The sequence below is a fragment of the Alosa sapidissima genome, chromosome 16, assembly GCF_018492685.1.
Source record: "Alosa sapidissima isolate fAloSap1 chromosome 16, fAloSap1.pri, whole genome shotgun sequence".
In the NCBI taxonomy this organism is placed as follows: domain Eukaryota; kingdom Metazoa; phylum Chordata; class Actinopteri; order Clupeiformes; family Clupeidae; genus Alosa; species Alosa sapidissima.
This window is the reverse complement of record NC_055972.1, coordinates 24,479,187-24,491,862: the sequence shown is the minus strand read 5'-3', so window position 1 is coordinate 24,491,862 and position 12,676 is coordinate 24,479,187. Positions and strand designations below refer to the sequence as shown.

Sequence of the window (12,676 nt, the reverse complement as noted above, 5' to 3'; positions counted from 1 at the left end):
AGAGTTATAACATAACTGATACCAGACAACATTCAGCACAGTTTGTGAATAGTGACAAAAACAACATATATATATATATTTTTTTTTTTAATATGACTATTTCAGCTATTACCAGTGTTACCTCTGCAACCAGACTTACAAAGGGGAGATAACTTAGCAGGCTAGCCTGGTTTCCCTTGCAGTATATCAGCAACACACTCATACCACAAGTACGCTAGCATTCGCATGAATAACAATAAACTTTTATCGCTTGCAAGTTTTAAAAAATTGGCTTCTTGTCAACACAGCAGGAAAGAAGCCAAAGGCTGCTGGGCTCAGCTGTAGCAACTTGGCGGCGGTCCAGCCTGAGCTACCTGATAAGAACTATAACACCTCCTCTGTTTCTTCACTACTTAGATGTCCCTTAACAACAGAATCTCGCCAAGTTCTAACGCAATGCGTCTATGAGCACTTTTAAGACATGCAAATGTAGAAGACAGTGACACTTCCATAAATCAATTCCTAAGGCACTTTAGAGAACTTCTCTACAGACACTAGGATTATTGAGAACAGGAATCTATGTAAAATAAAAAAAAATAGCACCAGCGGGACTGCCTGTAACATTGTATTCAATTCCTTTTTTGTAATTAAAAGCATACACAGCTGTTTAGTCTTGGGAACCATCTTTCAGTAATTAATTTGGGATGGAATGAAATAAAGTTGCCTGCCAACTCCATCCCAAAAGGTCTCATGCATTAACAATCAAATAAAAAAGAGACATTCATCTACTGGTTAGAGCTACAGTATGTATGTTTTATGTCCTCGAAGGCATATCATAATGTAACTGGCACGCAATCCCAAAGGCTTATGTACTGTACACCAGACACATTCAGCTGCCTGGGCAGAATCTCAAAAAAGAAGAAGAAAATCCTACTTTAGTTTCATAGCAAGCCTTGCCCTTTAACAAGTCAGAAGTTCAGAAAAATTCAGTCAGGGATTGGGCCTCCAAGATGTCAGTCAAAACCCCAAACTAAAACAAAAGTGTTGGGTGTGGGAGGGAAAGGGGTGGTTTATTTTCGAATCTCTGGCGAGCACTTTGCATTTGTACCTTTGCGCACAGACTAAAAATGGACTGGATCCAAACCAATAGCTGAAACACTGAGCTGTTTGTTGATAAAAGTGCAACATTTTCCAAAAAGAAACTTTCCAATTACATGGCATTGATTCTCTGTTAGGGGATGCACCAAATTTGTTTCATTTGATGCGCGTTGTTTGACACCAACATTTCCCACCTGAAAAGCTGCCCAATTTGGGCGCTGTCATGTCTCCGCCATCATAGATTTCCAGGGAATCCCAGTTGTGCTCAAGGGCGAAGCTAATGACTTGGATCTAAAATCAAAATTACAACACATCAGAACATGTTGCATACAAAAATTTTCCTAATTAACTTTAGCAATAAGCTAGTGTCTTCACTGACATGCTCAAACATCTTCATTTTTTCACTGATAAACAACATCACAAATTAAAGTTAAAATAAAATCAGTGACTCTTAATCTTGCAATGAACAACCTTAAATATCACACACAATTCTTTAGCTTGCATTGATATTGAAGTAATAATAATTTCTCTCTACAGTAGTTTCCAGTTAAAGGCTGTCATTTTTGTCAGCGTGGGTTACTGCATTAGATGAGTTCACAACCAACCATCATTTTGTTCTTCTCTTTGTTCTTTTTGTCATTTTTCTTTGAACTTGCCTGGATTCCAGCTCCTTCGGTGACGACAATCTTCCACACACAGTTCAGGCTGTTCCCATAGGGTTCTGGAAACCCAGGAGACAGGATGGTGCCTCTTCTCTCCGTCAGGTTCCTACTGCATGGGACTAGGGAGCAGAGCGAGGGGTGGGGGGGGGGGAGATTGGAGTCATACTGTGCTTGGCACACACAAATCCCCTTTTTCTGTTCTTATTAAAGACAAGCAGTGGCTAATAGAGGTGTGTTGGTGTGCACTTCTGGTTTCTGCTGTAAAAAAAGACAGCAGCATGTGTGCTTCCCACGGTGACCTGGGATAAGTGTTGAATCACTATTGGGTTACTTGCAGGATCCTAATAAATGTTTTTTGATCTGCTTGTGTCTTATAAAGCTGCTGGAACACGTTAGCATGCTAATATGTCTACTAAGGATGGGCTCAGAAACCACACCAAATAAAAGGTCCTATCTCATAAATAGACACAACACTATTTCACTGTCAGATCATTTGCAGTGCTATTTCTATATACCTACTTCACCAACTTTACACATCAGAGTCTGTTTGAGGCTGTATCAGCAACACTAGGAGCCTGTTTTATGGAAATATAAGACTTACCTATGCAGGTCGGTATGGTGTCATTCCACTGTGCAAGTGCATTGGGAACAGCATGGCACTTGATAGCTTTGGAGCCTTCAAGAAGGTAGCCTGGGCTGCATTCAAAACGGACAATGGACCCGGCTGAAAACTCTGAACCAATCCTCCTCCCATATCTCGGCTCTGGCACGGAGCTGCACTGCGTGTCACTGGTCCGTGGCACAGCTGAAGAGGTTACAGTGCGGAAGATAAGATGGTGTCACTTCCCATAGACAGGTTACGTGAATACAGGCAACAGTCTTAGCTTCATATGGTTGCTTGTATCATGCACCTTTGTATATTGCTGCTAATATCGTTATTTCTGAAATATGTATTTGTATGTAGTTGTAGTAGAAGCAGCAGAAGCAACATTTAAGTCCTACTTCAGTGTGACACAAATACATTTCCAGCCCCTACAAGAATGTGCATCATCTTGTCTTGGCTTAGAATTCATGACTGGGTTCTGTGCTCCTCGGAAATTGGATTGTATTCCGTGCTTTGACTGTGCTTGTGGTCTGCCTTGAGCTGATGTTTCCAGATGTGCAGAGGTATATGTGTGTGTGTGTGTGTGGGGGGGGCACTCTGCATCATCACTTACATGCCGCCATGTGCCAAATTAACTGTCCTAACTGTCAAGAACTATTTTTCATGCAATGCCCATCCACCCCCACCACCATCCTCTCTCAGCCCAACAAAATGCATCCCCGCGTTCAGCACTGTATACTGTAAAACTGCAGAGATAAAAAGCGACACAGTGAGCATGCTAGGCCGCTGCTGTGTGCGTGCTGAAATTTCCCCATGAAAGATTTCTAATAGATCATCCATTTTTATAAGGCAGCTGACACAGAGAGTTTTAAAAGCACATGTAATTCGCACACTTCATTTATTGCATCTTTAAAGACAAGGAGAGAGAGAAAAAAAAGGAGGGTTTGTGGGGGGGTCCTTGAGGTGGGGGCTGCTATCTGGGTTGAGGGAAAGTTATTTAAATGGCGCAGAAATGAAATCGAAATGGCTTGTCGACAAAGAGGCTCCCAGCAAAGCGAATGGGTGAGTGTGGGAAGCGGGCAGGGGATGTGTTGATGGTTTAGCCTCTAAAAGCATCCAAAAGCACTGAATGTCATCTTATCTCATGTAGAAGTCAGGTCCCCTGTGCCCTCAACTCTCCAGTTGGCAATGGTGATATTACATGACATGACGTAAAAAAATAATCATTAATTGTTTATTGACACTAGAGTGTTCAAAGAGCCTGACATTAACCACTCATACTGAAAGGAATCCTCAAAGGCAATCTTAGAGTAGAGGTCTGCTCAAACTCCCAAAAGGCATTGGCGATAATGCCTCCACAAGCAAAGGAAGATCATCCTGTTAATTATAATGCTGATAAAAAATCCTGAGGGAAGGGAATGGGGATAGCTCTCTTCTTTGACTGGGATGACATCTTCCTAATTGGAAAGCAATGGAAACAATCATGTTGACTCGGGCTGATGGTATGTAATTATTGGTGGTGTGTGTACACCTACCTTGGTAAACAAAGTGGAAGCCTCTCGCTGATGGACCATTCTTTGCATTGAATCTCAACATGATCTGGTTCGAGGTGGCCAATGGCAAGGTCTCACCTGTAAGGGAAGAAAAAAAAGGTATTCTATGTGATTACATAAATCACATAGCATCCTTTCTGGCATGGCTCTAAACATACATGGACCACCGTCAAGGAAATCACTTCTGCACATGATAAATGTGTTAATAAAATGAACTCGAGGCAAGGTGAAGTCTGTATCCTTGCAATTTAAACCTTGGAATATTGGATTTACACGGATACTTGTCTATCAGCGTTCACACAACTCAAAACGCACAACCACCCAGCCCTACATTTGCTGTTTACTTTCATAAATGTTCCAGAAATTTAAGTATTGCTTACTGATACTTTTATAATAACACACACATTTCCAGCATATAACAAACATTAACATATTCTGAATGACAAACTACTGAATATTAATGATGCCATAACTAACATTTTACTAACTAATATTTCAGCATAGCACGGTCATATGACAATCGTTAAGGGAATTTTCACAGAGATGGACATTACTGTTCCTGGCCCATACTGTGACGGGGGGGCGGGGGTAGGCTCCGATGTCAGATAGAACTTAACAAGAAATACTAACATTAGATAACCTGACTCCGCCAGATGGATGCTTCGCATTTACTCCGCGAGTGGAAAACTGAAGCTCGCGAGATCAGGATGGTCTCACAAGGTTAAACATTAGATGCAACTCCTTAACATGGAGGTTATGCATAATGAACGGTCCAGTGAAATACTGTAGGTTTTCTACTCTACCAATCTAGATGGGCTGAAAGATTTGCACCATGACTGTGAATTTACAACGCAAGCAAAACACAGGTGTGAATGAAAGGTAAAATAATCAATTCACTTCCTCCATCTTTGATGTGACGTAACAATGTGTTTAATGATGTTGGATTGAAAATTGGCTTGACTGAAATACATACAGTACATGATGACAGCATATATTGCCACAATGCCAAAAATAGCACAGTAATTGCAGCTTGTCTAGAGGATATAGTGAAGAAGTACCCCTTGACATGAATGTGCGATGCAAAAACACAATGATGTGGTGTCAAAACTGTGAATATCCAGCTCTTCTGCGGATCTTGAAATGGTAGAACTGGGGTTAGTATTTGCCTTTGTACCACCTTTCATAGTATATGGTAATATGAATGTGAAATCAGTAAAGGGCTGTACCAGAAATTATTTTCTCCCTCTAGGACTAGAATTTTAAGTCCTACAGAGTTGAAAAGCCCAAAGCACATTCTTGCTAGAGCGAGGACTTGCTGACAAAGGCTAAGGAGAATGAACATTTTTATATGTTAAAGAATATTTATGCATTCATTCTTGGACGCAATGCTCTTTTGAAATTGCCTCTATTCACACACACACACGCACACCAACACACACACACACACACACACACACACACACATACACACACACACACACACACACAGTCTCCTCTCTAGATTTATTCATTGAGATAGGGGGCTTCCATTTTAGTGTTCTGGATGAAAAGCTCAAGCTTTTCTGTATGACCCCACCACTGTTTAACTGCCCGTATTTAATTCGCTTTACAAATGACTGCAATGGCCATATGTGCTTGCGCTTACACTTTCCAACAGATTTGTGCATTTCAAAGCGAGCCCCTGTGCAACAAACAATGACGGGGGCATAAAGCTATTACTTACCTGTATGAGAACCTGCCAGTGAGCTGAGGAGCCGAGCATTTTGATTGGCCCCATCAAACAGCTCAACTGAGTCATTCATGGCCGTCTGAAAATAGGCAAATTGCCCAAACACCACTGAGGGGAGAAGGGAATGAATAAAGTTTGTTACAATCACACACACACACACACACACATGCGGGTACACACATATGTATATACGCACACACACATATAGAGAGAAACTCCCTACATTACTTCCTGAAGCTACTTCTTTTGGTTTGATAACTGTATTTGTGCAATCCCAATCATTTTTTAATGTCATGAAATGTTTATGAACAAGTAGTGGGAAACATTTTTCAGCGGCTCAGAGAGGGAAAGAGCGAGAGAGTGAGTCAAAGCCAGTGATTTTGAATCGTAAATAATAAATTGCACATTTTCTCTTGTTCCAGTTGTGCTGTATTGATTCTGTCACTGTGCGGTTGTTGCGGGAGGGAAAAAGGCTACTTTAGAGAGGAATGCACTGCTCAGTTCCCTGTCCACAGGGTGACCAACACATCATCCAACAGCAGCCACTGAAACAAATTCACCCCGTTTCCGCATCTCACGTATTAGTATTTCAGTATTCACAAATCTGGCATTTGTAACCTCTTGTCTGTGGATGTGACCTTGGTGGCAATTAAAGCCATTTCAGATGCCAGAGGAGACGTAATTAACGCACAGAGAGGGACATACCATTATGGACCCTTTTGAATGTGTCACTGTTTCAAATGAGACACAGCTAAAAGGACTATACCAGAGTATGGGTCAAACGAAACCCTGAACCGACTCCATTATCACGCTAATTGGATGTTGGTCCACACCTTGCACAGGACATGCAGCAAACATGGCTGGGTTAACCTCTGGAAAGACTCTGATACCTCATGGAAACTACAGTTGGCTAAGTGTCTTAAAGCTTTGGGACGATTACGTCCCAAAACGATCATAAAGGCACAGTACACCATTGTTATTTTTCTTGGTAACTAGAATTTAAGATATATCATCAACATTAATTTTCATCAACGTTAATGTCAACAAAGTATCTGTTCATGTGAAGGACACATAAATACATCTGTTTCATACTACTGGCTGTCCTTGCTATTCAGGTAGGTAACTGCATTGAGATGTTTTGTAATTTGGGTCTGATGTGAGATGTGAGATGCAAGCCTGCAAAAAAGTGTGAAAACAACACAACACTGACTAATATGGTCTATTGACCAACTACATCACAAAGCAAGCTAGCTATCTTTTATCAGAGCCAATCAATCTGTTGACCTTCAGACTAGTTTTCATCAAAAACACCCAACCGTTGCTTCAAATGCGAGCCTTATACTTGTATGTGAAGTCTATGTATGTGTTCTGATGTCATATCATGAAAAAAGCAATGATGGAATTTAGCTTATTCCAGCTTACCGAACTCTCCTGACACAGTGATGTAGTAGGAGCAGGTCTGCCCAGTGGTGTAGTTGTGGGGATAGTTTGGAGACAAGACCACACCATCAGATCCATTGTAATGACCCCCACAAGGGGCTGGGAAAACAAACAAACAAACAAACAAAAAAAATATAATATCTTGTTTAAAGAACCCACAAGATTCACATAACATGGGTAAATTGACACACAGGTATACATTCGTAACATGGCAACTTCATTGAACGGAGCATCTACAGCATGTGAATTGACTGCAGACCCTTATAACACATGGTGGTGATTACTGTATGTACATGTAGCACTGGTTAGTCAGTCAGCAACGTGTCAACAACGTTAGGCCATATTAGATTCTATAATGAACCTAACTGATCTATCACAACAAAGTAGTTTGGAGAAAAAATGCAGTTTAATTATTTGTAAATAGTTGCAACTATTTATGTCTGATTGCATGGGTGTCATGCATGAGTCTTCAACACAAAAATGTCTGAGCAGTGGGGTATACTACGAAGCTCGATTAGTGGGTTAGCAAGGTATGTTGCACTCAAAGCCAGGGTATGCTGTAACATGAAAGTAGCTCTATCACCATGGTGTCTTATGCTGTCAACAAAACCTGTTGTGGTACCATTTACAGTAACTCTGATTGCAAGTTTCATATTTGTCGATCCAGGTTATTCAAAGAAAGCCTGGGTATGTTCAGCGTGCTTTGTAGTATACCCCACAGGTCAGACATCAGATGCATACAAAATATACATTACAGATACATACATACAAAAACAAAAAACATCACTTCATTTTGCTGTAGCTTTCTCCAAATAAAACATGCCCATTTGCAATTTTTGTTGTGCATGAAACAGTGTAAGAGCCACCCTAATAATATGTTTTTCATTTCACATCTAGAGGCCTGTGGTGGCACTAAAGAACCCTGAAAACTCCGAGTTTTCAGTGTGCGGACTAACGTTTTTTTTATTACTGAAATTTTTGGGTCCAGCACCTGTTTGGATCTGGATGTGCGCGTTTTTTGTATTTTTTGGCACTAAAGAACCCACCATAGACAAATACCATAGGCAGACAAGCAAAAGACAGTGGTGCTAAACAGACTAGTAAAAGCAAAAGACAGTGTTAGCCAAAGTATTGTCTTAAAATGGTATATTCATTAACATTGCATGAGCATTAGTAGTCTGTAGATGTGTCTGAAACACAGGTCTGCACTTACGCCCTTTACAAAAAACTTTTTTTGTTATGGTTGGTTACTCTGGAATACACCAAAACACTCATGATGCATTAATTTGGGTCTGATTGAAGGATCCACCCATTACATCTGTTCTCCTTCAGTGACAAAATCCATGAAAATCAACGTGCTACAGTATGGGTAAAGTGCACTTCAAATTGTTTAAAAACAGCCTGAACTAATGTCAATTCATGCCTTTCTAAACCAACTGAGACTGCTCCTTTTTGGAGTCCTCTCTGAACACCATGCAACTTAGCTGCTTCTTCAAATGGCCATTTTTCGTGCTATTTATCCAGCACATAACTCATAAAAATAACCATCCTTGAAAGAAATTACATATTGATCCAAATATGTACACTGGTCTACGGCAGATGAAAAAACTGACAGGAGCGGTGCACCTAAACCAAGCCTCACAGCACTGTTTCTTTATTATACAGCTCAGCACGGCAAAGCACAGTGAGAAAGTGAGAGATAGACAGTCAGAGAAAGAGAGAGAGAGAGACAGAGAGAAAGACAGAGAAATGAGACACAGGGTACCTGGACGTCGATGAAAAAGAGTGCAGTGGATGAGGACAGTCTATGAAGGAGAGACAGCGGATAATTGTGTCCAGCATACAAATTCTGCAGTTGGGGGTAGATGTCAGTGGAACCACAGAGAGTCACAGAAAGTAGCAGCATCTGGACAAAGAGTGCAGCTGCAGCTGGCCCAGACTTGGCCCGTGGTCTAGCCAAGTGACCAAGACGCATGGAGCAGAGGAACAACTATCCTAAACCTCCAAATCAGAAAAAGTTGGGACGTGTAAAATGCATATAAAAACAGAATGTGATAGTATACACATCTCGTAAACCTATATTTAGCAGCAAAAAGGACATAGACAACATATCAGATGTTGAAAATGAAAATTTGGACTATTTCATGGAAAATATATGTTCCTTTTGAATTTGATGCCAGCAATAAGTTTCAAAAAAAGTTGGGACAGGGAATGTTTACCACTGTGCTGCTTCACCTCTTCCTCTTCCTTTAACAAAATTATGTTAATGTTTAGGAACTAAGGAGACCAGTTGCTAGAGTGTTGAGTAGGGATGAACGATATATTGGCGGCCGATATATTATTGGCCGATAAGTGAAAAAATGAAAATATTATTATCGGTCCGATAACAGAATTCTGGCCGATAATTTGCGCTGATATTTTTTAAAGTCCTAATTTAGGCCTATGTAAGGTCCGTCTGGCTACACTGAGCTACTTAAGCTTGGTTGGCTATACTTTTTCCTCAATATAATGTCAGCGGTGTGAATGTATTTCACCACTCTAACAAAATCTGTGGATATGCTCATTTGGGAATCTGTGCATCTCAAAATCCTCTCGTGAATGATCCGCCATTTAACCTTACCAGAGCGGAGCTCAGCCCTATCTAGAGTCGTCTTGTGCTGATGTGTTTGCACTTTACCGCGCTGGTCAGGGAAACAAATAAACAAACTCGTTAGTGGGACAAGTACATAAGTAGGCCTAGTTCTAAGTTGTGTTTTAGTATTATATTTGCATTACTTTAGCTTGGGTTTTGTAGTATTACCTAGAAAAATGCTAACCATTCCTGCTTCAGTTCCAGACAGGTCATCATAATAAGTTATTAAAACCTTCGGGGCTAACCCCTTTCATTTCTGCTGCAGCAGGTTGTGCGCAACAGAGTAGACGGACATAAGATACAGTCTGAGGAGTTGCAGCTTTATTCAGTTACCCGCAGTTGAAACTAAACCTAAGTTTCCCTCACAAACTCTGATTTGGTCGCTATACTGTAGCTTATTCCCAGCTGAGCAGTTTATGAGTGTTTAGTCCTAAATGAAAACGATTCATACTGTACTCTCTAGCCACTCGCAATTCACTGACGTCAGGTTCACTTAAAGGAGCCACACATACTGTAGGGCTAGGCTACTGTTATGTTGACTGCTGTACTATTGAGGACTATTATGAGTTCTGTCCATCATTTGGTGGTAGGTAAAATTACTGCAATAAAACTATGTTTATTAAATGCTTTCCCCAAATCACTTTTCACAATTTTTTTTCAAGAGTAATATTATCGGTTATCTTATCGGTCACAACAAACCAATAAATATCGGTTATCGCTATCGACCCTAAAATTCCATATCGGTGCATCTCTAGTTTTGAGAATTAAATGCTCAATAGTGCGAAGTATTCTTAGTCATGTTTTTCATTCCATGATGCACCTGATTTGACAGGTCTGGACTGCACACAGGCCATTTTAGCACCTGGACTCTTCCTCTATGGAGAAATACTGTTTAAATATGTGCAGAATTCATTTTGGCATTGTTTTCCTGAAATATTCAAGTTATTTCCTGAAAAAGACTTTGCCTGGATGGCAATATATGTTGCTCAAACCCTGTACACATCATTCAGAATTGATTGTGCTTTGCCAGATGTGCAAGATGCCCATGCTGTAGCCACTAATGCACCTCCACACCGTCATAGATGTTGGGTTTTCGAACTGAGCACTAAAACAAGTTGGATAGGTTGGATACTTGGATAGGCCCTCTCATCTTTACCCCAGATGAGTCCATGATTTCCAAAAAGAATGGCACATTTTGATTGGTCTAACCACATGACCTTTTTCCACGTTACCACAGTCCATTTTAAACAAGCTCAGGCCCAGATAAGACAGTGGTATTTTTGTATCATGTTTAAATACAATTTTCAATGAGTATCAAACTGTGCTCATAGACATTGGTCCCAACTTTTTCAGGAACGTGTTGCTGGTATCAAATTCAAAATGAAAATCAACATTTGATATGTTGTCTGTGTCCTTTTGTGAATAAATATGAGTTTAAGAGATTTGCAGATTATTACATTCTGGTTTTATTCACATTTTACATAACGTCTCAACTTTTTCTGATTTGGGGTTGTATCAGAGTCCTTCCTAACAGCAGCACTCGGGCTCTGGTGAGGACCTGATTTGGCTGATTCTCAGCCGCCGTCTGTGGGATTTAGCTCCATCTGGGCCTCATGGCCTCCCATAGTTCACATAGTGGACTATCCAGCAATATCCAACGTCCCAATGAAAACAGATAATCAGATGCACACTGGAAACAGACAACTGAGCAACTTTCAGGATAGCTTTCCAGACTCAACGTTGCACCCGGTTTGGCCTTGAGTCTAGCTGACAGTATCATGGTCTCTGTGTCCCAGAGTGTGTGCGCCAGCGACGCAAGTGCCCCTCAGAAACTGGACAGCACCTCGGTCAGCTGCTCGGCTGCATCACAGACACATATCAACGACTTCCACTTTCACAGGACTCAGTACCTGTGACCCCGAATCCTCACTTAACCCTTCCTGTCATCTCCACCCGTGCTGACATTACTTTGGGCTGTGCCCTCAGAAAATTTCAATCCTCCACCACCCCAAACCCCCCAAGCATCCCTAACCCCCACCCCCACCCTCCACCCCTACCGCCCTGTCCTGTGATCTTTCTGTTCCTGCCTTGTTCCCCTTCATTCCCTCAGTCCTCGCTACAATGATCCTCATTTCACATTCTTGGCACATCCTCCACGTGCTAAGCCTCCGAACACTTGCGGCCCCCGGTCCCTCTCTTCATCTACCCACAATACCTTGCGGAATGCCAAACCCTGGTGTCAGGGTGAAGCCGCTTCTCGCCGCTCTCTGCATATCAGACTCCTTCGAGTACCTTTGATCACATCACATCACCCCCCCCCCTCCCCCACATAATACCTTCCATGAGAAGGCTGAGAGGAAGATAGTGAGAAAAAACCAAGACACCCTTTGTAGAGAGGCCTGCCCTGCAACTAGACATTTCACACTCTGGTACCAATGGAAATTCAGGTATTGGAAACAAATTCAGTAATTCTTAATGGCAGAAAATATGCTGAGTTATTCTTTTGAACTGACATCACTGTCACAGCCCAAGCCCCCAGACTGTCACGTTCGGCAGAGTAATGCTATCTTATCTTTAACAGCACTTAACAGGTTTTTTTTTTAATTTGATATGGGTTGAGGTTTGAAGCCTTTTGTAATGACTCATTTGTAATGAGTTGTTTAATGCTGACAAGCCTGCATGTTTCAAATGAAATATGGGGTGAAGAAGAAGAAGAAGAAGAAGAAGAAGAAGAAGAAGAAGAAGAAAATTTAGAAATTTAGAAATCTAGGCTGAGTTTTGTTAAGATGATCTTTTTTAATCTGAGGTTGCCTTTTTAAGAACTAGAAACAAAAGACACAAAATGGCCTATAGGGCTAACTGTGGTTCATTTACGGTCAACAATTGATCACTGTGGCACTGTCCCTGTCAAATAAAGAAATAATAATAATCAAAATAAGAATCTTGAATTATATTGAAAAAAGTGATCCTGATTAAAGC

At 41.1% G+C, this 12,676-nt stretch overlaps 1 protein-coding gene across 1 annotated transcript in view; it reads right to left on the bottom strand.

Moving 5' to 3' along the window:
* The window catches only part of LOC121685425 (CUB and sushi domain-containing protein 1-like), a 295,334-nt gene that overhangs the window by 42,993 nt on the left and 239,665 nt on the right, over positions 1 to 12,676 (bottom strand). The window contains exons 31-36 of the mRNA XM_042065939.1: positions 7,048 to 7,164; positions 5,620 to 5,733; positions 3,879 to 3,974; positions 2,341 to 2,544; positions 1,734 to 1,858; positions 1,272 to 1,368 (exon numbers count right to left, since the gene is read on the bottom strand). Coding sequence (XP_041921873.1) covers positions 1,272 to 1,368; positions 1,734 to 1,858; positions 2,341 to 2,544; positions 3,879 to 3,974; positions 5,620 to 5,733; positions 7,048 to 7,164 — 753 coding nt within the window. The remainder of the gene's footprint in view (positions 1 to 1,271; positions 1,369 to 1,733; positions 1,859 to 2,340; positions 2,545 to 3,878; positions 3,975 to 5,619; positions 5,734 to 7,047; positions 7,165 to 12,676) is intronic.